This window comes from Xyrauchen texanus, chromosome 47, assembly GCF_025860055.1.
Source record: "Xyrauchen texanus isolate HMW12.3.18 chromosome 47, RBS_HiC_50CHRs, whole genome shotgun sequence".
NCBI lineage: Eukaryota > Metazoa > Chordata > Actinopteri > Cypriniformes > Catostomidae > Xyrauchen > Xyrauchen texanus.
This window is the reverse complement of record NC_068322.1, coordinates 1,429,268-1,454,120: the sequence shown is the minus strand read 5'-3', so window position 1 is coordinate 1,454,120 and position 24,853 is coordinate 1,429,268. Positions and strand designations below refer to the sequence as shown.

The following is a 24,853-nucleotide window of genomic DNA, read 5'->3' as shown; positions in this document are numbered from 1 at the left end:
GACGGACTTTTTAAGTATTTATGTAACTGTGGTGGTGGCGGCGAAGTGGCTAAAGCACAGAGCTGTTAATCAGAAGGTCACTGGTTCGACCCCCACAGCCACCACCATTGTGTCCTTGAGTAAGGCACTTAACTCCAGGTTGCTCCGGGGGGATTGTCCCTGTAATAAGTGCACTGGAAGTCGCTTTGGATAAAAGCATCTGCCAAATGCGTAAATGTAATGTAATTAACTGAAGCTCCTGACCCACATCTGCATGATTTTATACATTACACTGCTGCTACACGATTGGTGCATGGTGAGAGCACAAATGCATGTACGAACTTACCACAGGGATACTCATTCCTGATCCTGGGAATGACAAATCCTGCAGAGTTTTGATCCAACGCTAATTAAACACACCTGAACCAGATAATCAAGCTCTCGGGATTCACCGGAAAATGAACAACCGGTGTATTAGAGCAGGAACTTTTGTTTTTATGCTACATAGCTTTTTTTGCTATGCTATCAACTACAAATTCAAATTCAACATCTGAAAGAACAAATAAACTCAAACTAAAAACATTTGCACTTACACAAAGAAACGATACAATCACTTAAATAATGACAGAATTGACATTTTAGTGCAACATCATGCAATGATTGAAACTGATAAAAGTTTCATTGTTGCCACAACAGGCAAAGACACATGAGTGCTGGTTTTACGAGTCGAATATTTAAAGGTGGACGAGTACTCGATTAATCGACTACTCACGCACATCTATAGCAGGAAGATAGATTTGATAGGGAAGTTTATTTGGAAAGAAATAAAAACAACAGTTTGTCAAATAAATTGGCATGTCAAACGCATGGCAAAAATGTTCAGTCTTTTATTTAAAAACTATAAACAGTCACCAAAGTAAATGAAGCCAATCTATATCAGACTGTTAGATATATGTATCATCGCACACCCTACAGACACTGCAGAAATGGTGAGGGGGGTCCCGGGGGTCCCCGCTGGGATGCTAACACTACAGTATTAAATGTTACACAACACACAGCAGAGAGGACAGCCTGGGGGTCCGGAGCCGGAATGTGGCGTGGTCGTAAGGATGCGAAAACAAAAAAAAAAGTACAATAAAATCCCACACTATATTAAGATAGAAAAAAGGTCTGGAGGAAAATATCATACCTGCACGGAAAGCAAATAACACACGAGAAAACCTGTATAAAACTCCATGTATTTAAACCATTTTACAAATACAAAAAGAATCGCGTACGAGCGTTCGGGAGGCCCGTACGCGGACAGTTAGTGAATACAGATTGAGGGGAATATCTTCAATATTTGTGTTTTTTCATCTCTTCTACAAAATGACATTTGATATATTATTTCATACTCTTTCAGCCAGCAAAATGAGTTCTACAAGTTATAATGGTACAAAAAGAAAATGGGGGCAAAAACAAAAACTTTAATCACAGTTCCACAAAGAAAAGCCTGTAGCCCTCCGCCAGCCCTCCCAAAACTTTACAGCATCAGTACCGTCGCAGAATATTTACAGGGTTTAAGTACATTCATCCACTGCTGAGTATAGAATCACATCTCATACGAGTAACCAGGGGTGAAAATAAACCCAAAAAAGGGAGTTTGAACCTACTAAATTAATGCTTCTGATACCAGCTGCGTGAAGGGTGATTTACTTTATATCTATTCACATATATACACAAAAAAATGTGTTCTCATTTACTCATATTGGTATTTATTTCAATAATAAATAAGTGAAAATATAATCAGCTCAAGTAAGAAAACCAAGCTATCAAGTTATAAAGAAAACAAACAAACGATCTAGCCACACCTCTGCCGTCCACTTGCCCCGCCCACAGAATCCCCCTCTCGCCCAATGAGCGGCGCTCGTCCGGGACTATAAAAATGTGCTCGTTGGGCCGGGCGTGAAGAGGCGGATAGAAGAGTGAAATGGGCGCTGGTTTCTGAGTGGCTGGTGGAAGACCCGTGGCAGTTTGTGTGGGCGGCGGGTGGGGGTCAGTGGAATGGAGAGAGAGAGAGAGAGAGAGAGAGGTGGAGGCGAGGGGGGCGAGAGGTATCACCCCATGACCCAACAACGCTAGCGACCTGTGTGTCAGCAGAATGGGGAAATTAGGTTTGTATTTCCTTCCAAAGAAGTTCTTTTGGCTTGACCGGAGCTCAGGCCTGCAGCGAGCGTGTGAGTTCGTAAAGGCATTTAGCGAGCGTGGTGGAGACCTCCATACTGCTCAGCGCCAGGACAGAGAGGTGATTTTCATGCCGCCTTACCAACCTAAAAAACACAAACATGCATCAGCTGGTTGTATTTGTAAAGTCTACTTCAAAATTCTTGTCAACATGAAAACATTTCAGAGTGCAACAGGACGCTCAACGAGGAAAAAGTACTTTGTGCGCCAAGTCACGGAAAGGTGACCCAACTTGTAATGCCCAATTCCCAACGCGCTCCAAGTCCTCGCGGTGGCGGAGGACGAGTCTCAGTTGCCTCCGCATCTGAGTCAGTCAATCCGCGCATCTGATCACGTGACTTGTTGAGCGTGTTACCGTGGAGACGTAGCGCGTGTGGAGGCTTCACGCTATTCTCCGCGGCATCCACGCACAACTCACCACACGCCCCACCGAGAGCGAGAACCACATTATAGTGACCACGAGGAGGTTACCCCATGTGACTCTACCCTCCCTAGCAACCGGGCCAATTTGGTTGCTAAGGAGACTTGGCTGGAGTCACTCAGCACGCCCTGGATTCAAACTCACGACTCCACAACTCCAGCAGTGATAGTCAGCATCAATACTCGCCGAGATACCCAGACCCCGGTGAAAAGTAGTTCTACATGACAGGTGGCCCGCCGAAAAGGAAAGTTGTTTCAGAGGCAGAGCAAATGATTACGGTTTGAAAAATGATCAAATATACTAACGAATCATTCACAAGAAGAACAGGAACTGTATTGACAGTGTTGTTCATTTTGCTCTAATAATTTGCTGTATATTTACATACAATAGTTAGACAAGTTCAATGGCATTTGATTTTAAACCATTTAAAATTCAAAGCATCCCGAAGAGGCTTTTGAACCGCAGCAGTGTACCTCCACGCACATGACAATACTTATGGCACTTTTCCGCTGCACATTACGGTTCGACTCGACTCGCTTTACGTTTCTGAGCTTGCATTTCCACTGCAGTTTAGTGCCGCCTCAACGTGGGCGGGATTATAGGCTGATCGTCATAGTTGCGCCGCGTCTACTGCCATGACATCATCTTAAACATGCACAAAACAATAAACAATAACACGACCGCTAGCTGTTAGCGACTAGCTCATTGTGCTGCATAAAGCAGTTGTTCATGGTGATTTTACACACGTGTAACAGTTAAATTGGTTGTTTTAGAAGTTTCCAGTGAACTAAATAAAGTGAAGCTTTCAAGCAGAGTTTAGAGTTAGCATAAGAAAACGTCCCATCCTCCATCGTGGACGCCAACAACGCCGTGACCGAGTCCAGCGCACTCTTCGTCCCATTGCTCGCCGGTTTAGATAGCATCCATTTGGTCGAACCACTTCCACTTTTCCTTGATGGTTCTGTAGCCACTTAAGTTTATTAAACTTTTCCCTACACTCTTGGTAGGTCCGGCGGTAGCCGTGTGCGACCAACAGCCGAGACACTTCCTGAAAGACTTTGTCGTTCATCGCTAACGAGAGGAACGTCTGCACCTCGTTTTATCGACCACGGCGTGGTTTTGCGCACAGCCAATTCTTATTACAATTCAAAAGTCGCGTGAACAAATGATACTGCTATCACTGTTGCTAGCTATAAAACTAGCGGGTTGATGTCCTATGTCACAAATCCAGTGTCGCCGGTAGTGACGATTCTCTCTGACCAATCAGTGATCTGCAGGGTTTTGACGTCACATTTAGTCTCGGCTCGCTTGGAAACTCGACCGAGGTGGTGCTAAAAAAAGTACCAGGTACGATAAACAGTGGAGAACCTCCAAAAAGCGAGCAGAGCAGAGTAGAGTTGTACCTTGCAGTGGAAAAGCCCCTTTAATGTGAACCTGCCCGGGTGTAGCGCAAATCCATGCAGTGATTATTTATGAGTTTAATGGGAGATTTTATCATTTGAAGAATGTAATTGTGCCATTTAAGCTCATAGCTCACTGGGCACTTTACGAACCAGGACTAAATGTAGCATTTTCATTTTGGTCCGGACCAAGAGAACCGAACTACAAGTGTGAACACCCCCTTAGTGTTATTAGGAGTTCTGTTCACTTAGGCTAATGTTATCAGGTGTGTTATTGCCATCAAATGAGGTTTTCCTCTTTTAAAGTGACCGTGATGATCGTTTGCCTCGAATCTGATTCACAGCTTCCAGGTTTCAGTCGAATCAATACTGTGGAAATGAACAATCTTTCACAGAAGTTGCCATGTCCCTCTTTCTTCCAGCCTACGTAAGAAAACATTATCAATTCCGTTTATTTAAAATGACGCCTTTAACGTCAGTCTCCCAATGGGAAATTGTGCAAACCTTGTCAAAGCAAGCAACGGTAACAAAGAGGGGCGGAGTTTAGCGAAGGGTCAATTGTACTGCATTGGGAAAATAAACAGTGAATTTTGTTTTCATGCTGACTTATGTTGATATTAGATCATGGGCAAGTTCACAGCGTGCGTAAAACAATCTTAAGCTGCGTACACACTGCCTGTGACTTTGTCGCTGCAGGTCGCCAGTGAAGTCGCTAGTGGTTGCCTAGTAACGTTTATAAATGACATTCACTGATGTCATTCCATTGCTCATGACAGCGAATCGCTTTTCTTGGCGCTAAAAACAAACATTTTGGAGGGAAAAGACTAAATATAAATGGAATCAGTACATAAAATGCTTTATATCAAAGATGAATGAGAAACAAGGCGTGCTGTTTGTCATAGCGGCTGTTTATCTGCGGCGAAAACGCAAACGCCGGTCTGTCTGGGTCCACAAAACCATTCAATCTCAGAGTCAGCACGGCGAGTACCACCGGCTGGTGCAAGAGCTGCGGCTGGATATACCATATCCATATCATAGAGCACTGGAAAATTGCTTACAGCAAGAATTAGCCTTTCATCCATCTTTCCGTTACTGCAGGAGCTGAGAGAGAGAGAGAGAGAGAGAGAGAGAGAGAGAGAGCGAGAGAGAGGATCACGTGAGCTCTCCCGTCTTCTCTCCTATTGGCTGTCGCTTCCGTAAATCGCTCTTCATTTGAATAAAGTTGAACTTGTCTCAAGTGTCGCGCGTAGCTGGACACGCCCACATCTTGTCGCCAACGGTCGCGACAGCTCGTGTCGCCGGAAGTCGCTGTGCTCTCATTGAAAATGAATGGGATGGTGTCGCTGGCAGTGTGTACACAGCTTTAGGCTCATATTGGAAATACGCAAAACAATAAACCAAAAGGTTTACTTACTTCCGTCCACAATCAGAGTACTTAGCGATGCTCTTTAACGTTAAGGCAGCAGTTAGTCTAATGTGTTTGGTCATTGGTCCCTCTTTATCATCCTGAGAAGAGAAAAACAGACATAACATGAGATAATTCTTTCATACTGGACATAGTGGAAAAATCTATATTTCTTATCATATAGTAATGCGTGTACTTCTCCAGGACTGGAAAACTATTTTCCAGTACACTCACTGTGAAGTCCCTGAACACGAGGTTTCTCGAGCCCCTGCGTAGAGCCATCAGAGCTGCGCTAGGGTGATTGGCGAGCGCTTTCTGCGGCCTGGAGGGGGGAGGAGGACTGCTGACCGCCGCTGGAGGAGACCTGCACATCATGCACATCAACAGCACCACAGTCAGAACCATCATCTACAACCATCAACCACTATAAATCAACAGACGTTATACACACTTGGAAGTGTTGGGGTTGCTGCCTTGTGTTTGCTCCTCCAGTTTGAGTGCAGCCATGAGCGCTTCTCTCGAGCAATGTTTATCCTGCCAAACACACACACAAAGATCAGTAAAGCACTTCCGATTACTCATTTGGTAGATGCTTTTATCCAAAGCGATTTCCAAGGTGTGCATTTTATCAGTATATGTGCTCAGCTACAGGAACTAAAGCCACTATAAACGGCCACCAAGGATGATGATGATGATGATGATGATGTCATCATTATGTCAACAAAGAGAGGAAAAACAGGACCGTACCTGCAGGTGTGTGATGAAGGATAGTCTCTGGCGAGGGAAAGGTTCACAGCCCTCCCAGAGGCACTGCCCAGGGTACACGTCTTTACTGCCATGACGGGTAGCAGCATGGTAAAACACCTGTGATGGCGTTTCAAACCATCTAAAAAGAAAGACATGTTTAAGACCAAGAAAAGAGAGTTCCAGTTAACATGCACCAGTAGTGACACGCTCTTACCGTTTGCATCCCTGCCACAGACATTTAAAGTTCTGTCCAGGTTTCCGTGCTTGATCTTGAGAGACGGAGGGTGCTTGCGAATTCTGATTGGTTCCCTGTGCAAGCTGATCCACTGGGGGCGGAGTCTGCACTGACAAAGGCTGCTGCAAAGACAAACAAGAATATTTAGCGAATTTAGCATCAACTTGGACTCAATAATGCATGCCGACTACGCCAACTTGATGCAATTCTTAATGTGAAATATGGCAAAGCCTATTTTTAGGACAAGTCTGAATTGTGTTTCAACGTGTGCCAAGTAAGCACATTTCTGCTGCCATTACTGCAATAACACCTTTCATGAGATACTGTTAGATTTATTCCACAGATACCCAGGTTGCTTATTCATGTAAGCTCCCACTTGAAAAAAATTAAAAAAGCATTAAACAAAGTACCGAAAGTATCAACAACCAATTAATTTTAAAAAACTACAAATAAACCGTTTCATTTAATAAATGAGCAGATAATCATTTTAAAAAGGCATGATTTTCAAATCACATTAGTCATTTAAAACTGCACAATGAGGACTCAACAACATGCATAAAATAGCTAACAAAATTAAACTCTAATTTAGCACTTTATTTACTCAATTTTACACATAAATAAATGGTTAACTCTTTCCCCGCCAGCGTTTTTAAAAAAAGTTGCCAGCCACCGCCAGGGTTTTTGACGATTTTCGCTAAACTTTAATGGCCCGCAGAATATTTTCTTCCATGAATATATGAAGATGCTATATATCAAAATAAAGATCTGAGCCTCTGCTTTTAGGCAAAAAAAAGATTTTATTTTATCTTCATTTGTTCTTTTTTTATTGCCACTTGAACAGAAGTAGGTTTTGTCAAAAACAACATTTCGGACAAAAAGCTGAGAAAAAGGCATTTTTATCAAACAAGTGCTTTAGTATTACTATGGTGTTCCACTTCACATTTGAGACGATCGCAGTGTTTCTTTGATCAAAGAGTTGCGTACTCTTTCAAAACATGCGTGCGGGTCTTCCTTACCATATACCACCTAAAACACGGATACCCGGAAAATTCTGTGTTTGGCGGGGAAGCGTTTTTTCATAAAACCCGGAAAATTCCGTGTTTGGCAGGGAAAGAGTTAAAGAGCACCTATTATGGTTTTTAAACGTGCCTAATTTTGTTTTAAAGGTCTCATACAATATATTTACATGCATCCAATGTCAAAAAGACTTTAATTTGCATAGGAGGTAATTTAAAACTGCAATTTAAAATAATTTAAATTGCAGCATTCTTTTTTCCCCCAGTGTTAAAACCGGCTCATTCTAAACTCCTCCTTTCAGAGAGCATACTCTGCTCTGATTGGTCCATTCTAAAGCATTCATTCTAAACTCCTCCTTTCAGAGAGCATAATCTACTCTGATTTGTCCATTCTAAAGCATTCATTCTAAACTCCTCCTTTCAGAGAGCATAATCTGCTCTGATTGGTCCATTCTAAAGCATTCATTCTAAACTCCTCCTTTCAGAGAGCATAATCTGCTCTGATTGGTCCATTCTAAAGCATTCATTCATTCTAAACTCCTTTCAGAGAGCATACTCTGCTCTAATTGGTCCATTCTAAAGCATTCATTCATTCTAAACTCCTTTCAGAGAGCATACTCTGCTCTGATTGGTCCATTCTAAAGCATTCATTCATTCTAAACTCCTCCTTTCAGAGAGCATAATCTGCTCTGATTGGTCCATTCTAAAGCATTCATTCATTCTAAACTCCTTTCAGAGGGCATACTCTGCTCTGATTGGTCCATTCTAAAGCATTCATTCATTCTAAACTCCTCCTTTCAGAGGGCATAATCTGCTCTGATTGGTCCATTCTAAAGCATTCATTCATTCTAAACTCCTTTCAGAGGGCATACTCTGCTCTGATTGGTCCGTTCTAAAGCATTCATTCTAAACTCCACCTTTCAGAGAGCATACTCTGCTCTGATTGGTCAGATGTCCCAGTCTCTTGTGATTGGTCTACCGCTTAGAGCGCATGTCAAAAGGAAATGCCCACTACCATATCAGAGTTTTACCTTACCAATTTGAGCCCGAACCACCATCGCAAGCACGACGAGAAAAGGACGTTTTTCAGTAAGTTAATATGTAGTTTGAAAATAACGCGAGTAAGCTGGTTAGCAGAGGCTAACAGCGTGCACTGACTGGACATGTAAACAGACCAGAGGCGGGTTTTTTTGTTACCAAATCTTATAGGTTAGTACAGGAAGTCTGGAATTACTAACGACTCGGTTCTTTATTTTGGGAGTCAATAACTCCATTTGTGGTGCACTTTGATTTTTTAAACTTTGCAGACTTATTTACAGCTATATAACATATTACATGAAAGGTAATATTTGAAAAACCATAATAGCTGCTCTAATATATTAGCAAAGGAAATACAAAAGCATGGTTTCACAAGACATTTGAACATACAGTATTTGACAGCATAATTTTCTGTAAAGTAGTTTTGAAACGATGGATTTATACAAATATAAATGGACTTTCTAGCACTAGCCATGTACTACATAATACAATCAATCAATTTCAATTTTAAAATCATGTTTGTTCTTTGAAGAAATTTTCCAAAATTACCTTAGCGTTGGTTTCAGGATGCGGAGAGGGCACACTTGGTCTCTGCTGCGCTGCGTTCTCCATTGCTACTTTTGCTACTGTGCTTGGGTCTGCGCCCGCTGGCACGGCCACCATGGTGGAGCTGTTGCCAGCATTGTTGGGGTCGCTGATAGTCACTATCCGTACACCCATTTTTGTGGGGATTCCGGATGAACCTCTATCCACATCCTCCAGTGGTCTCTTTAGCGGCCGGCTCTCAGAGGTGCCGTTAGTGGGAGGCGAGGGCAGCTCAGCTCCAGTTGCACGCTGGAGGTTAGTAACAGCTGCGGGTGGAGGTGGGGAGTGGTTATAGTGTGTGTGCTGTTGCCTCAGGCCCAGTGTCTCTGAGTTCTGAACTGAGGGGCCGTTGGAAATCTCAGTGCCGTAGCTGGAGGTCTTGGGGCCGTTGGCCAGGCGCTCTGCGTGCTCTCCTTTGGCAGTGTCCTGCTGAGGAGCAGCAAGAGAATCCGTGAGGGCTAAAGCCCCGTGCGCTTTCTGAGGTGACAGCACCTCCCCGTTCCCCATGTGTTTGGAAGCCTTATGATTTGGAATGTTTTTGCACAGATGGGTACCAGATGTGGCGTCCGATCGTTCAAAGTCACAGACCCCATTTAACATTAGCTTTTTAGGGTCAGACGGCACGCCTCCCAATGCCTGCTTCCCAGGGCCATCGGCGCTCTGCATGGTGGGGCCGTTCAGTGCCTGCATGCCCTGCGCAGCCTCTGCTTGGCTGTTCCCTGAGTTGTACGGAGGTAGACTCGAGTCGAATTTCCTCCTGTTGAGCAGCTTGAACGCATGTCTGTCCACCTCCGCAGAATCCCCATTGCTAGCTTTGGCAGAACCATCAGCGGCAGAGGAGTTCTCCATGACCTCGATCTTACGCTCGTGGGTGTTGAGTCCCGTGGCATCCTTGGCTTCCTCCTCCTTTTCGCAGATGATTTTGTCACCTCTGAAAGGTGGCATGGGCGAGGGGCAAGTGGCTCCTGCAATTGACAGAGAGGGAGTCAATTGCAGGCCAATGGCGGGCGAGGCTGTGCTGACCGACAGGCCGGTCTGAGATGCGATAGGAGCCGGCGCTCCCTGGCTGACAGCTGCAGCAGCAGGGAAGCCAGAGTTTGGCACTACTGTGAAGGTAACTTGGTTGCTGGTAGCAGCTTGTAGAAGGGTGCCAGGGGTAGATGTGGAAATGATCTGCCCAGGTAGGATGGAGATGGGGACAGCACCGGTCGCCTGCAAGGGGCTCTGCACAAGCTGCACGTTCAGCTGTGGCTGAGGTGCCCCCTGACCACTGTTGGTTACCTGGTACACAACTTGTGGGCTAGGAGCTCTGGTGCACACAGGGGCTGGGACTTGTGGAGCAGGGAGTATGAGTTTTCCGCCAGGGGTGGAAGGACCACGTTTTGGAAGCAGTAACTGTTTTATCAGACTGGATTCTGTGGAGGTAGGCTGGCCAGGGGGAGGTGGAGGGGGTGGAGGAGGATGTGGTTGAAGCTGAAATTGCTGATGCCTCTTGACAGACAGCATCTGGCTTACTGTATGGGGCTGGCCTTGCTGCTGCATATTTAGAGAAACAGGAGGTTGGCCAGAAGGTGGCGTGGGCTGTGAAGGTGCCGTGGGTTGCCCTGGCAGCTGAATGGTCTGAGTACTGGGCATGGCTGAGGGGTTTGTCAGTACAATTTGATGGATGGCTGGGGCATAAGCAGTGTTTGGTTGTGGATTGGGACTAACGATGACTAAACTTTGCTGTTGTTGCTGAGGCGACTGCACTTGTGGTGCCGGTTTGGGTGCAATGTTTTGAAACGATGCGACACGAGGCCCTTGAGTGCTCTGCACACCTGCAACAGTCACCACCTGCCCTCCTGCCATCAGTGAAGTACAGGGTGCACTCACATACTGAGGGGGTGCTATTACCACAGCCTCTTGAGAAGGGGCACCTTGCTGTCCCTGAGGGGCTATCGAAGGACAAACACCTTGTACCCTACCTGTAAATATATGTCCCTGTGGCGGCCCCTGCTGGATTAGTGTGACGGGAGTGTGGTGGAACAGGGTCTGCTGGGTAGGAGAGCCCGAAAGGCCAGCGCTATGGTTGGGAACAGCTGGTGTTCCAGAGGCCGTGGGGATAGCACTCTGGATCATGGCTGTCTTCAGAATGTCATTGGGACATGGGGGAACTGGGGCAGTAGTCGGAGAAGGGGGGGGGAGTGCACCTGGTCCCGTTGGGTGCACTGAGAGTCGTGGAAAAGTCTGGGCTGGCGCAGGAGCACTGGGAACGTTGTGGCCTTTGCCGTGCAAAGTCCCGTGCATGGTCAAGGCCACCTGTGGTGCTGCCTGGCCGGCATTAAGGCTTGGTGCTGGTGCCCGGACGAACTGCCGACCTATACCAGGGGGCAAAGCTGCACAGAACAACAAGATTTAAAGCACAAAGCCATTAGTGCTATTGCTGTTAAAACATATTAAATGATGTAGTTTCTCAAAATTGTTAGATTGAGAGTTCCTAGCCTGAACAAATTGGTGTAATCATACCTGACTGGGGCTGTTGAGATTCTGAGGGGGCCTCATGTTTTGGAACTAGTGCAGGACTGGACACCTGCTGTGGAAAAAAAAGTTGTACAGGAAGAGGAATAGACCTCTTTCGCACACCAACCACATGGATTTGAGCCTGCCCACTCAGGCGTGAGTCCTCCACCCGCTTCACCGTGTGATTGGGAAAAAGCGTCCTAAAAAAACAAACAAGCAAGCACAGACGTGATGAGCAGTGATGTTTTACAGTTATACAGAACAGACAAACAGCTGCTCTACTGATTCATGAATCTCACCTCAGGCATTTGTAGAAGATGTTGGATGTCACCACGGCACCCCGCGCCATTTTACTGCAGGTCGCCAGGTATTCAGAGTACATCTCCGAGCGAGAGACCGAACCCTCTGGATGAACCTCAAAATGAGCATTTAGCCTACAAAGAGCAGAAACAGTTCAGAAAATGTAACGGATTGGAGAACTGATGTGAGAGGCATTGACTCTTACCACTGAGCTGAGAATTTCTCTCCGTCTACCTCCACAATCCCAGGTGGAGGTGTGGACTGCACAGGTGCTCTGTTCACTATACATGCAAGAAAAAGTAAATGCACTGTAACCCCAAACTATATAAACCCATTGGCATATTCACTACTTTACTGTTTAATCCTAACCAGCTCCTGCACATTTTTCTATTTTGTGACAGTTCTTATTTCAAGAGTAAAAGAAAACTTGTTCACTTTGCAGACCAGAAGAGGGCAAACTCAAAAACACATGGCAATGTTATCTTCATACCTGAAACTCTCATACCACAAAGCGCTAATAATCTATTGACTGTTTGAGTGCTTGCTAAAATAACAGACTGCTGTGCTCATTTACTCATTCAGACTTGACATATGGATAACATCAGAAACAAATAGACCAAAAGGAAAATGAGACTTTAGAAACGCTGTTACCAGGGCCAGGAGTGCCTTGTGTAGGTGGGGGAACGTTCTCTACAAGCTGCGGTCGAACCTCTGAGACCTGACTGCTGGAGGCCTGATGCTCGATAAGTTTTACTGCCGTCAGGGCATCTGGTCCAAACGTGTGCAGGTCCACTGACACCAATCGCACTAGAAGATCTGACAGACCACATGTACAAACAGTGTTAGTTCAATGTTCCTGATAGAAGGCTGAATGCGTTCCCTGTATTTAGCAGGTGAATGTGTACCTATGCTTCTCTCCACTGAGGTGATTTTGGTGCACGTGATCTCCCCGAGCTCGGCCAGCTGGTACAGAACCTCCAGAGCGGAGATGACCAGTATGACGTCCGGTAGTGTCAGGAGGGTGATGACCTCTCGGTACGACTCCTGATCCACATACTCGCAGATCAAAACGCCGTTATCCTCTACTTTGCTCAGGTTGCCCAATATTTCCACGGCTGTAGGACGCAGATGAAAATATTGAACTTTTATTGATGATATTGAAGACAAACGCAGTTACCTTTTCTGTGCGTACATATTTCATATTGAAACGGGACATATATACAACTTGGGCGGGACATTATGTAGGCCTCACCACAGCCATAAACCATTGATAGTCGGAGGCAGGTGGCATTAGGTGGATGGTATGTCTCATTCTATAGAGCATTGGCTCTCTGACAATTTTTTTTGGTATATATGTAACGGTAACCAGCTGGTATGTGATAGCTGTGCAGTGTGTAACCTCACTCTCCTGGCCTTAAGAGATGCACTAGCGACCGAGGCTATAGGCCTTTTATAGCCTTCTTAATAGCACGTCTGACTCCCATGTCGGGGATAGCTGGTTCGAATCCCATTTGGGGCGGGTCGAGTAGGATCGTTGCTACTGGTGCCGTGACCCGGATGGGAGTGAGTGTACAGCAGCCAGCTGGAACGTGATAGCTGTGTAGTGTGTAAACCTCACTCTCGTGGCCTTAAGAGATGTACCAGCAACCGAGAGGTCATTGATTTTATAGCCTCCTAGCTAGCACGTCCGACTCCCATGTCAGGGATCGCCGGTTCAAAATCCCGCTCGGGACGGGTCGAGTAGGAACAATGACATATACACTCGAGTGCAAGATCAGTCATCAATATTTTAGTACATTTTCCCAGAAAAGAAACGGTGCACATTTTAAATGCATCCTTTTAAAAGTACACTTATATTTATATATAGATGAACTCTAAAAAAGCCACACAAATCTATTACATGCGGTTACATTTTGGGACACACACACACACAACTGTGTGCTTACCCCTCATTTTGAGAAAGCGATCCTGTGACATCAAACATTTGGTGATGGTGTGAAACATCAGATGAGTTGTTCGAAAATCAACTGGATCCAATTGAAGCTGAGAGAGGAAACGGACACAATTAACAAACATAAACCCAAAAACAACCAGACGTGACCACAGGTACAAACATATGCGTAATTAGGCTGGTGCAAATTTGATTAAATGAATGACAGTTTCATTGTGAAGTCAATATAACCTCCCGTTTATTTATTTGTTCACCCAAGCGGCAAAACCTACATTCACCACTGGGAACAACTGATCCTATATGGAACTTGACTTAAAATAGATCATTAGAGCTACGGTTTTGAATTCTGACCTCTCCTGCGACGTTGCCGAGCGTGTCGAGACCAAGTTGTCGCAGCTGGATGAAGGTGCAGTGCGCACACAGCAAGAGGAAGCGCAGGCATGTGCGATTAGCTGCCAGGAGTTTGATGTTAGTCTCCTCAAAGGACAAGTTCCTCAGAATCATGGCCACCTGCAGTACTCGCTGGCCCTCTACGTCACCGATGCCCACGTTACGCAGCGGGTGGAAAAGAGAAGAGCGGATACCTCTAGTCACAAATCCATCTGAGATAAACAACACAAACGTATATGGTTAAAACACTGACAAATCAAAGTGAAACTACACTTTGTGAGTGTCATCCCCACATCAAGAGAAACGAGAGTGTGGCCGGCATGTAAACATCCACCTACTTTGAGTTGTGCAGCTCCTGTCGGCGATGAGATCTTTGACTTCATTGTCTTCAATGACATCTTTCCAAAACTATGAATGCAGGACGACAACAGTTAGGGAGAGAAAGCAATAAAACGTATTACCATTGTTGATCAACTACAAGACCATCCGTCCCGTTTCAAACGAATCGCCCCTAAATGCATCTTAAATAAAGATAATGAAATCCATTCAAACTCGGGCAGTTTATTCTTGTTCACATGTCAACAAAGATGAAAGAACCGCTCTCAGCCATTTCTGTGCTTATTGGCACCATTTGCTATGGAAAGAAATGATAATAACAGGTGAAAATAATAAAGACAGCGGGTAGGAGATGTGGGAGGTCGTCCTCTTCCTAATACCTTGCCCTTCTCTTGCGCTCACTCATTTCATTGGTTTTAGCTCATAACGTTCTCTCACTTGTCGGGACGGTGCGCACACCTGACGACAAGACGTCTAGGCATCCTAGCGTCTGGGACTAGTCTCAGCATGTCGCAGGAGTGCGCACACACTAAGCCCGTTCGTCGTGAGATTTAAGACTTCTCGACGCCGACTCAAAACATCAAAGGAGACACTTGAGTCACGTAGTGTCCACTAGGCAGTACAAAACCTCTGATGCCATCTAGGTAGGCATCTAGGTACAGAGAAGTCAATCCCAGACAACAAGCCCATTGAAAAACGATGCAAATTTCAACCAACACCACAAAGTTGCTTATTAGAATATATAATTGTTAGCTTAGCAACATGTGCTAACGGCAAACTCAATTGAAACAGTGAGCATTTCTGTGCGCTTCAAACAAGCAACTTCTAGGTTAGGATGGTGCTTAAGAAGCCAGACAGATGAGGAAGCTTACAAGAGCAAAAGATTCTCTTACCTTTACGAAGTCTCGTGACGTTTTCTGCTGCCAGTCTGTCCCAAATACAGCAGAAAAGCTGCCTAATGCTGATGAGGAAGACAATCACACGTAACATTAGAGGCACAAACACACATCTGTAGTCACGATCTGTTAATGGACCAGTCGAGACAAGCTTACAGTCGTCAAACACTCCGGCGTGCGCCAGCAGCAGCGTGATGAGTTTGGGCTCTTTGTCCAGCTGCATAGCGTGTTTGCTCTCGTTGGACAGCAGCGTGCAGACGTTAATGGCGAAGTCCACCTCATTTGGGAGTCCAGACAGGAGAGACAGCACCAGTTTGTTGTAATCAGACGGAGGGATGAAATCCATTGACAGCCCATAGCTTTGGCGGAGATAGTCTGTCAATCGGAGAACGGTTAAAAATGTCAGCTTTTAAATCTGGTCTGAATATCAAAAACAAAACTAATATTACTTTTTTAACATGACTATAGAAATAAAAACACAAAGTAACATTCCAGCAAAATTAAACAGAAGTGTGTTTAAACCTAAAATCGGAATTAAAGGGACAGTACACCCAAAAGTCAAAATTCGTTCATCATTTACTCATCCTCATGCCATCCCAGATGTGTGACTTACTTTCGTCAGCAGAACACAAATGAAGATTTTTTGAAGAATATTTCAGCTCTGTGGGTCCATACAATGCAAGTGAATGGTGACCAGAAATCTGAAGCTCCAATAAAGCACATAAAGGCAGCTAAAAGTAATCCACACGACTCCAATGGTTTAATCCATTAGTTTGGGTGAGAACAGACCAAAATATTTCTCCTTTTCACAATAAATCTTGACAGCTGTCTCCTTGGCGAGAGTGATTTCAAGCTTGATTACTCTTCCTATGGTGCTATCTAGCACTCAATATTAGTTTTACTTTTGTCTGTTCTCACCAAGAAAACAATTTTCAGAAATATGAGTTTTTCTGGATTACATTTATGCTGCCTTAATGTGGTTTTTGGAGCTTCAATTTCTGGTCACCATTCACTATCATTGTATGGACCTACAGAGCTGAAACATTCTTCTTTTGTGTTCAGCAGAAAAAAGAAAGGCCAACACATCTGGGACGACATGAGGATGAGTAAATGATGAGTATTTTCATTTTTAGGTGAACTAGCCATTTCATAAAAACAAACCACAACATACTAACATCTTTGACAATTTATGATAGTATTACAAATGCACACACATAATAATGAAAGGGGTTTATCCTCCTTAAACTATAGCCTAACCTACTCTTTATATAAAGGGAAACATAAACAGTCTCTTAAAAGCTCACTCACAGAAGTAGCAAATCAATCCCACAAAATAAATGGTGCTTTCACAGGTGCAGCTCACTAACACACATTCAGCCCTTGAGGCAGTTGTGTGTGTGTGTGTGTGTGTGTGTGTGTGTGTGTGTGTCTCAGAACAGCACAGGCTCATCTGTACCTGATACAGTGTGTTGCTGGTAGTTATATGTCGTGGGTATTGCACCAATTGGAACCAAATGTTTCGGATTCCCCGGCTGTTCCTCTTCATCTTCCTCTCCAAAGTGATGCACCTTTTCATACTTCTCCAAGTAGCTGCAGAGAGACCAGAAAAATACTTCAACACACACAAAGAATGATGCCCAGGTCGATGTGGTTTTATAATCCAAGTAGAAAAACAAGACACGAAGAATAACTTGGGGTCATGACATGAGGCATTACATTTTCTTTGATCTTTCAGCATATAAGAGGTCATTGTACTTGTTGAAACCAAGCTGCCAAAACGACTCATTCTCCACTTCCTCTACACTGTGATGTCACACTGTGGTAGACATTTGCATCTGACCGCCTCCACAACACCACATCAATGCCTAACTTTACCTTATCCCTCCTGTAGCCCCGCCCAGTAGTAGGAGAGAGCAGGTCAGTCAAGAGCAGAGAGCCAATCAGAACAGTGGGCGTTTGCTGAAGGGTCTTAAAGGAGAAGTAGCACCAAAACTGAGCACAGGGTCTAAAATGATCATGTTTTACAAATGCATGACTGTCATGTGCAAAAGACTTAACTAGTATTATAAGTGAACCTCAAGGAACATATTAACATAATAATAATCCAAGTCAAGACAGAATTTTTTTCACTGAACAGGAGGCTCAAGAACCTCAGTGTTGGTGGCTACAATAGCTTAGCAATCATTTAAAATAAATGACTTGCGTTATTGTATCCAGATAACGAAAAAAACATTTACACCATATTTGAATGTGGTCAGAATCCTTCCCCGACCACCTCCAAATGCGATCGGATCACAATGCGTCTTGGGAACATCTACACCTGTCATTTAACGTTGCCAAGTGCTATCCGATATTGATCAGATCAATGAAAACGCATTAATGCAAGGTGTAATTGGGTACTAAAGTCCCGAGAATACTTAGTGTTTCTGCTTTGCGGATCATACCGCGCGCCCTGTTGACCACACTGCCACTGAAAGTATTTTTTTCTGACCACAAGAGAATACAAACTCGTTCGACGCATGCACATTATGACTGCTTTGTGATACTCTTGGAACAGTCAACGGCAGGCATAAGCGCCAACGATGCATAACAGATGAGGACTGTCCACGTGCCGAGAAAATCTGGGTAACCAGCAATTAATTTGGCCTCGATAGTGTTGTACTCTCAGCTTCATTTAACAGACTGTACTGTTTAAATCTCTTTTCTAAGTATTATGGAGATATTACCCAAGGCTGGACGATTTGGCAAAAAAAATATTTAATCTAGACTATCAAACTTAAGGACAAATCACGATTCTATTATTTCAACTTTTAAATGTACTCCAACATGATTAAAATTGTATCTTTATTATGGTGCATTCACATACAACACGAAGCGAGCGTTACGCTCAGAGCGATTACGTACAAAGTCATTGCAAAGATGCGAATCGAAAACACGAAATCGCTTCATTCACACAAGTTGACATTTTTAAACTTGAGCAAAAATGTTGCGAAAGCCTATCAGCAGTGAGATTATCCGGATGTCACTGACATACTGACGTAGTAGCAGAAGAAATCTGGAAAAATGGATGACAGAATTGTTGTAGCGGTGTGTGGGCACCCTGAATTGTGACACAACGTCATACATGTACAGAGACCGGAAGAAAAAAAAACACATCGCTTGGAGGAAAGTGAGCGAGGAAGTTTCTGGCAAGTTCTGAAAATATGCGCGTCTACTTGATTCCAGCTATTGGTCGTACTTTACTAGAAGCGGGAATAATACTCGTGGGTTAGCGAGTTTATACACACATTTATAATCCAGCGGTCAAACTCACGCAAGCAATGCGTTGCAAAACTTTTCTTTATGTTGTATGTGAACGCACCTTTAAAATGCAACACACTGCTTAGAGAAATCCAAGTTCTTTTCATTATAGGAAACAAAGGTGTGCAAGAAAAATTTACAAATGCACCACAGCGGGAAGATGTCAACAGAGTTAATGACTCATGCTTCGATCGGTGCCAAGTAGTTCAGTGGTAAGCACATCTCACCACAAACCTGACGACCCAAGTTCAAATCCCTCCTCCAGCTCTTCTTCAGCTGTGACTGTGTAAACACACAAGCAATTCCTCTTTTGTATGAGAGAGATAAGCGTTAGACTACACAATGACTACCTACTGGAGACACCTCTACTGCTACAACCATTTAAAGTTGGATTGCAACTAAAACTCCTACACTATTATCTGAACACTGAGAAATCCATGTTTAAACTAAAGTGTCACGTGTGAATTAGGCTAACCGAGTGCTGGTAGAAATGAAAAGTTGTTATTCTAAAGGCTGCACTACATCCTGCAAACTCCCAAGCTAAAGCGAAGTGTCTCTTCAGAGTCCCTTCAGCTGCTGAAAGACCCGCAGGACTCTTTTTAATGCGTGATGTGTACGGGCACCCAAGTGTTTCCAATGAGGCTTTGAGACAAACATTCAAATCAGTTGTGGAATAAAATCAAGTCTTCATATAATACATGTGCAATTAAAACGTTCTGATGTCTTGACTCCCAAACACCTGCAGCTTAATACACAGGGTTCAACGTAATCTTAACTCCTGACGGATAAAATGTGACTTTTTGAGAGTTTTCAGAGATGCATACTGGCACTAACGCACAAACAGGCAGAATCTGTGCAACAACATCTGCAGAAACCATCGAGAGATTTTCCTTCTTATGATCCTGCAAGGTTTGGCTCCGTTTCTACCTCCAAACTCCCTAAAAGACGCTAGCGCCTCAAGAGATACCTCTGAAGGATTTCAAAAACAACCGGAGTTGCATTTATAGAACTAGTGGAGCATCAAGACATCTTTATGAAAATAAAACCAAAGGAGAACGCTAAAACTGGTTTTATTTGAGGCTCTGAGTCATGCAGAACTCCAGTTTCTCCCCAATTTGGAACGCCATATTCCCAATGCGCTCCAAGTCCTCGTGGTGGCGTAGTGACTCGCCCTCAATCCGGGTGGTGGAGGACGAATCTCATAGTTGCCTCGAATCTGAGACCGCCAATCCGCGTATCTTATAACGTGGCTTGTTGAGCGCGTTACCGCAGAGAATACCGTGGAGCCTCCACATGCGCTACGTCTCCGCGGTAACAAGCCACGTTATAAGATGCGTGGATTGGCAGTCTCTGACGCGGCTTGTTGAGCGCATTACCGTGGAGAATACCGTGAAGCCTCCACATGCGCTACATCTCCACGGTAATGTGCTCAACAAGCCGCGTCGGAGACTGTCAATCCAAGCATCTTATAACGTGGCTTGTTGAGCACGTTACCGCGGAGACGTAGCGTATGTGGAGGCTTCACGGTATTCTCCGCGGTAACGCGCTCAACAAGCCACGTTATAAGATGCTTGGATTGGCGGTCTCAGACTCCACGCACAACTCACCACACGCCCCACCGCAAAGGAGACCCACATTATAGCGACCCCGAGGAGGTTACCCCATGTGACTCTACCCTACCTAGCAACCGGGCCAATTTGGTTGCTACAGAGACCTGGCTGGAGTCACGTACCCTCTCTCTTGAGGAACATAACAGGAGAACATTATATCCCTTGTAGTTGTTCACTCTCATTGATCACAAGCAGACCCTCCGATTTACCTGAGAAATGAAGGTAAAGATGTTGAAAGACACAGAGAGTTGCACTGCAGAAGTGTAATTAATGACACTTTTAGTCCGTAGTGTGGCCCACACAGCCAAAAACCTCCCTGCTGCCAAGTCTGTCGGCCTCACCCCCTGCCCCCTCCACCCCATAACCTACTAAACAAGAGAGAAATGCACATGGAAAACCAGCAACCACACACTGTAGAGTAGACAACACAGCCACGGGTGTAGCATGAACGCTTCCTCGCAACTGCCTACGGATACTACAAATGTACATAGACCAACATGTCAGCACATGAGCTTCATGACACTAAACAACATCTAACCACATTCAAAAACATACAGACACAACCTTAAAAGTTGTCATTTTAACCTAAAGTATCCACCCGCACCTGTAAATCTCCTGATTTAAATGTCTGTTTGACCCACATACAAACATACAGAAATGAGCACATGGATGTTCTAAAACTTCACAGTCATAAACAAGCAAACAACAAACCAGACAGCCTCCAAAACCAGCAGATGCTCACTCATAAAAGTGACAGATCACTATAAACAACCATCCACTACTGTATGGTCCTGATGTACATTATTTAGATGTTTAATGCCCCTCGTTTTCAAAACACTTCTGCACTTGAACTTCACTGACAACTGAATGACGGAGAGTAGCGCCTGTAAACATTGAGCACATGTGAAAGAGACTCACCGAAGGTAGTACTGTTTCAAAACAAAAGCAGCATTCGAGCAACTCCTGGGGAAATTAAAATCCTCGCCCAGTTCGGCCCATTGGTTCTTGTCGGACACCTGTAGGATGATGAGACAGGTGAGAGGTGAGGGGGGGTTCAAGTGTACAAGTGTGTATATGAGTGTGTGTGTGTATGTTTGTGTATGCTAACTCCCATTAGCACTCCAGCTAACGTGCAGTTTCCCGTGTGAAATGAATAAATCAAACCTGCTGCACAGAAACCACCTGCTCCGGGACGCAGCCCGTCCGAGCCCACCGGACCCCAGCGTCCGGACCGCGGATCTGGCGCGGTTTGCGGGTGTATTTACAACGCGGAATGCACAGGCCTCTATGCGGCCTACAGTGGCTCAAACCTCCGCCACAGTGGAGGAATGAACTCGCTGATCCGGGCGCCGGTCCGGACGGGGTTCGGGTGCCTCAGCCTCTCTCCTGATAATCGATGCAAAAGCCGCCCGGTGATTTTGAGTGAGTGTGTGTGAAAGTGTGTGTGTGCGTCTGGGGCCAACACACACACACTCACTCATGCACACAAACACACTCACTCACACAGGCCATAACAGCAGCAAGATCCGCCGAACCGGACCGGAGAGTTGAGCTAAAAAGTCTTTGTAGGGTGAAAGAGGTGGCGTGAGAGTAACTTACCTTCGCGAACCCCCCTAAAGACACCACTCTCATATACAGCGCGCTCAGGTCCAATTCCTTTCCACCCACCACGGGAACCTTTCTAAACGGAGATCTGTGGAGAAAAAACAGCCGAATTAGCAGCCATGATCCGTCCGGACCACTCACCAACCCCGCGCGGGTCCCCTAAGTTCCAATAAAAGCGAAATTCCCGCTCACCCTCTGCTGTGGTGAAATTGCCGCAGCTCGTCCAGGAAAGCCTGTCCTTTCCTCCGCTGCTCGGGGAGGTTTTTCCCCGTCGAGTTTGCCATCGTTTAGCTGAAATTCGGTCAAAGCCCCGGCTCAGATTCGGTTCCTAAGAGTCCGGGGATCCCATACTCCGGTCCGCTCCGCTCCGGCGCGGCTGCGTGTTTGAAAAGTTAACGAAATGACGGCGGAGGAGGATGAGGAGAGTGGAGAAACCCGCTCCAACGGCTCCCTGAGCAGCCCGTGAACCCGAGCGAGCTCAGCCCAGCAGCACCGCACGCGCCATGATAACTGCTGCACGGGAAATCAACGGTACCGGCTGTGCTTACGTTGGCTTTTGGAGTGGGTTTTTTGACACAGCGGGACGGACGCGTCTCCGGTTTAATCGCACACACTGTGAAGCGGCAGCGGGATCCAGTTCAGACAAAAAGACCAGAGGCCGCGCGTCTCCGCGGCGCCCCGAGCAGGCAGGCAGCGGTACTGCAACCGCCACAGCGCCGCTTACGAACAATAGAAGGAGCTCTCTGGGGGGAAAGGGAGCGTCTCAAAACTCCTTGAGACCGTTAAAAACGGGAACCAGTTATGGCCATTGGTGGGGGGGAAGGGAATGTCCACTTAGATTTAATTTAAAAAGTGATTTCTTTCTTGACACATTTCACAAGTATATAAACGAGCCAACAAAAATAACAACTGTCTAACTCAGGCACTTATCATCTGAATCACCATAACTATTTTATGAAAAGAGCTCACTGTTGTGCTATAAACAAGCAATTCCGGACATTTCATAACGATTTATAAACGAGATCTGTTACGAAACATCCCATATCTAGCATTGCGCGTAGCACAGACAGAAACAACGATAGAATGAGTTAAACCGTGTTGTCTGCAGTTAAAGTACAGCCGGCGCTTTGTTGAGGAGGACGAGCAATTATTTACTCCCGGTCCCTTGTGATAACCGCCGGGCGGATATAAACGACACGGGGTGACTACATTCAACCATTACACGCACCCCTCTCACGAGTTATTCTGCCACAAAATGGCGGAGCCCGACACGAAAGACCCCATTTTGTCAAGCATGCGATAAGAACAGCTCGAAAAGCAGCCATCCGGATGGAGATCTATATTTTTTAACGTCATTTTGAGCGAGTTTGGGATGAGTTTTGCTGCGCGTCCTGGAACGTTGAGCCGTCGCGCGGCAGAGGGGAGAATAATGTCCGCGCGCTCTGGCTCTGAATCGAGCGCGAGCAAAGACGCGTTTAAATATATTTATCAATATGGATATAATTCATATTTTATTTTAAAAAACGCGTAATCGTTGTTATTTTCATATAAGCTATTCGCCTGTTTAATATTCTGAAAAACTTATTTTTCATATATTAGCTTTTTTCTTTTCTTTTTTAATAATCGGTTTTTAACGTATTATTATCATCATTATTATTTAATTTGAAGTATTTTAATGTCTTATTAGAAATGCAGTTTTCTACGTTAAGAGTTGCGGCTACGAGTTCTCGCGGTCATGGAAAACCTGAAAATATCTGGGAATATTAAATATGGGATTTCTAGGCCTGGAAATGTCATGTAAATAAAAAAAAATCTTATTGGATATTTTTATAGTCAGATAAATGTTTCTAGTTATGCTGCTCATCTCTAAAATATAAAATGTAAAAAAAAATTGCTCTTTGTGGAGGAAGACTATAAAATTGTTTTATAAATCCTTATCCAGTCATCATGAAGGACTAGAAAAGTCTTAACATTTTATTTGTTAAATGGTATGTGAACCTTGTAACAACATTGCTCATAAAAATGGTTGAACATTAATATTAACTGGAGAAATGCAGTGCTACTTTACTTCAGCAAACTGGTTTGAAACTCAAAAACCTGCATAATATTGGAGTAATTGTTAGAAATAGGCCAATGCACCAGATTGTCCCTCTGATCTGTTTAGTATTGCATTTTATCAGTGGTCATCTCAAGCATAAACGAGTGGGAGTGTCCAATAGCAGGTCGGTCATTGATATTAAGCGAGTAGTATTTAGCTGGTCACGTGATCATAACATAGCAGCCCCCATGAGGAGACCCTTTCCATGTATATTTAAACAGCTTTTATAAGGTCACTGATATGACTGGAGTCGTCATCTCACGTGAGTGCTCATGATTTTATGTGTTTCAAAAGTACAATACATTTCTTAAAGGGACAGTTCACCCAAAAATGAAAATTCCTCATCATTTACTCACCCTCATGCCATCCCAGAAGTGTATGTATGACTTTTTTCTACTGAACACAAATTAAGATTTATAGAATATCTCAGCTCTGTAGGTCCATACAATGCAAGTGAATGGTGACCAGAACTTTGACGCTCCTAAATGCTCGATTACACTTCCTAGCACTCTGCGCAAGTGTCAAGCAATAGGAAATGTAATCAAGATTGACATTATGATCGCAGCTGATTTCTCGTTTGTATTTATAAACTGCAATGGGAAGACTTGCAGTAAAAATTAACCATTTGGTTTTCACCCAAAATTGATTGGATCATTTCAAAAGACATGGATTAAACCACTGGAGTCCTATGGATTACTTTTTTGCTGCCTTTATGTCGTTTTTGGAGCTTCAAATTTCTGGTCACCATTCACTTGCATTGTAAGGACCCACAGAGCTGATATAGTCTACTAGAAATCATTGTGTTCTGCAGAACACAAG

At 44.5% G+C, this 24,853-nt stretch overlaps 1 protein-coding gene across 1 annotated transcript; it reads right to left on the bottom strand.

The window, feature by feature from the left end:
* Positions 1–771: 771 nt before the first annotated feature.
* Positions 772–22,620, bottom strand: LOC127638939 (AT-rich interactive domain-containing protein 2-like). The gene is made up of 21 exons (XM_052120712.1): positions 22,129–22,620; positions 21,931–22,024; positions 21,250–21,347; positions 16,878–17,011; positions 15,578–15,796; positions 15,419–15,486; positions 14,528–14,597; positions 14,151–14,401; positions 13,795–13,891; positions 12,754–12,963; positions 12,500–12,664; positions 12,054–12,129; positions 11,848–11,982; positions 11,555–11,748; positions 9,014–11,424; positions 6,390–6,532; positions 6,176–6,314; positions 5,880–5,962; positions 5,663–5,792; positions 5,438–5,529; positions 772–2,288 (listed from the first exon to the last, which is right to left on the bottom strand). Exons 1-21 carry the CDS (start codon positions 22,218–22,220, stop codon positions 2,177–2,179), a joined length of 5,013 nt encoding a protein of 1,670 aa, XP_051976672.1. The 5' UTR covers positions 22,221–22,620; the 3' UTR covers positions 772–2,176.
* Between the last annotated feature and the right edge of the window lie 2,233 nt (positions 22,621–24,853).

Bases quoted from the DNA above. Each gene is read 5' to 3' on its own strand.
- LOC127638939 (XM_052120712.1), bottom strand. From the start codon at position 22,220: ATGGCAAACTCGACGGGGAAAAACCTCCCCGAGCAGCGGAGGAAAGGA. The intron at 22,025-22,128 runs GTGAGCGGGAAT...TTTTCTCCACAG, and splicing joins CAATTTCACCACAGCAGAGG to ATCTCCGTTTAGAAAGGTTC. The intron at 14,598-15,418 runs GTAAGAGAATCT...CTGCATTCATAG, and splicing joins CGTCACGAGACTTCGTAAAG to TTTTGGAAAGATGTCATTGA.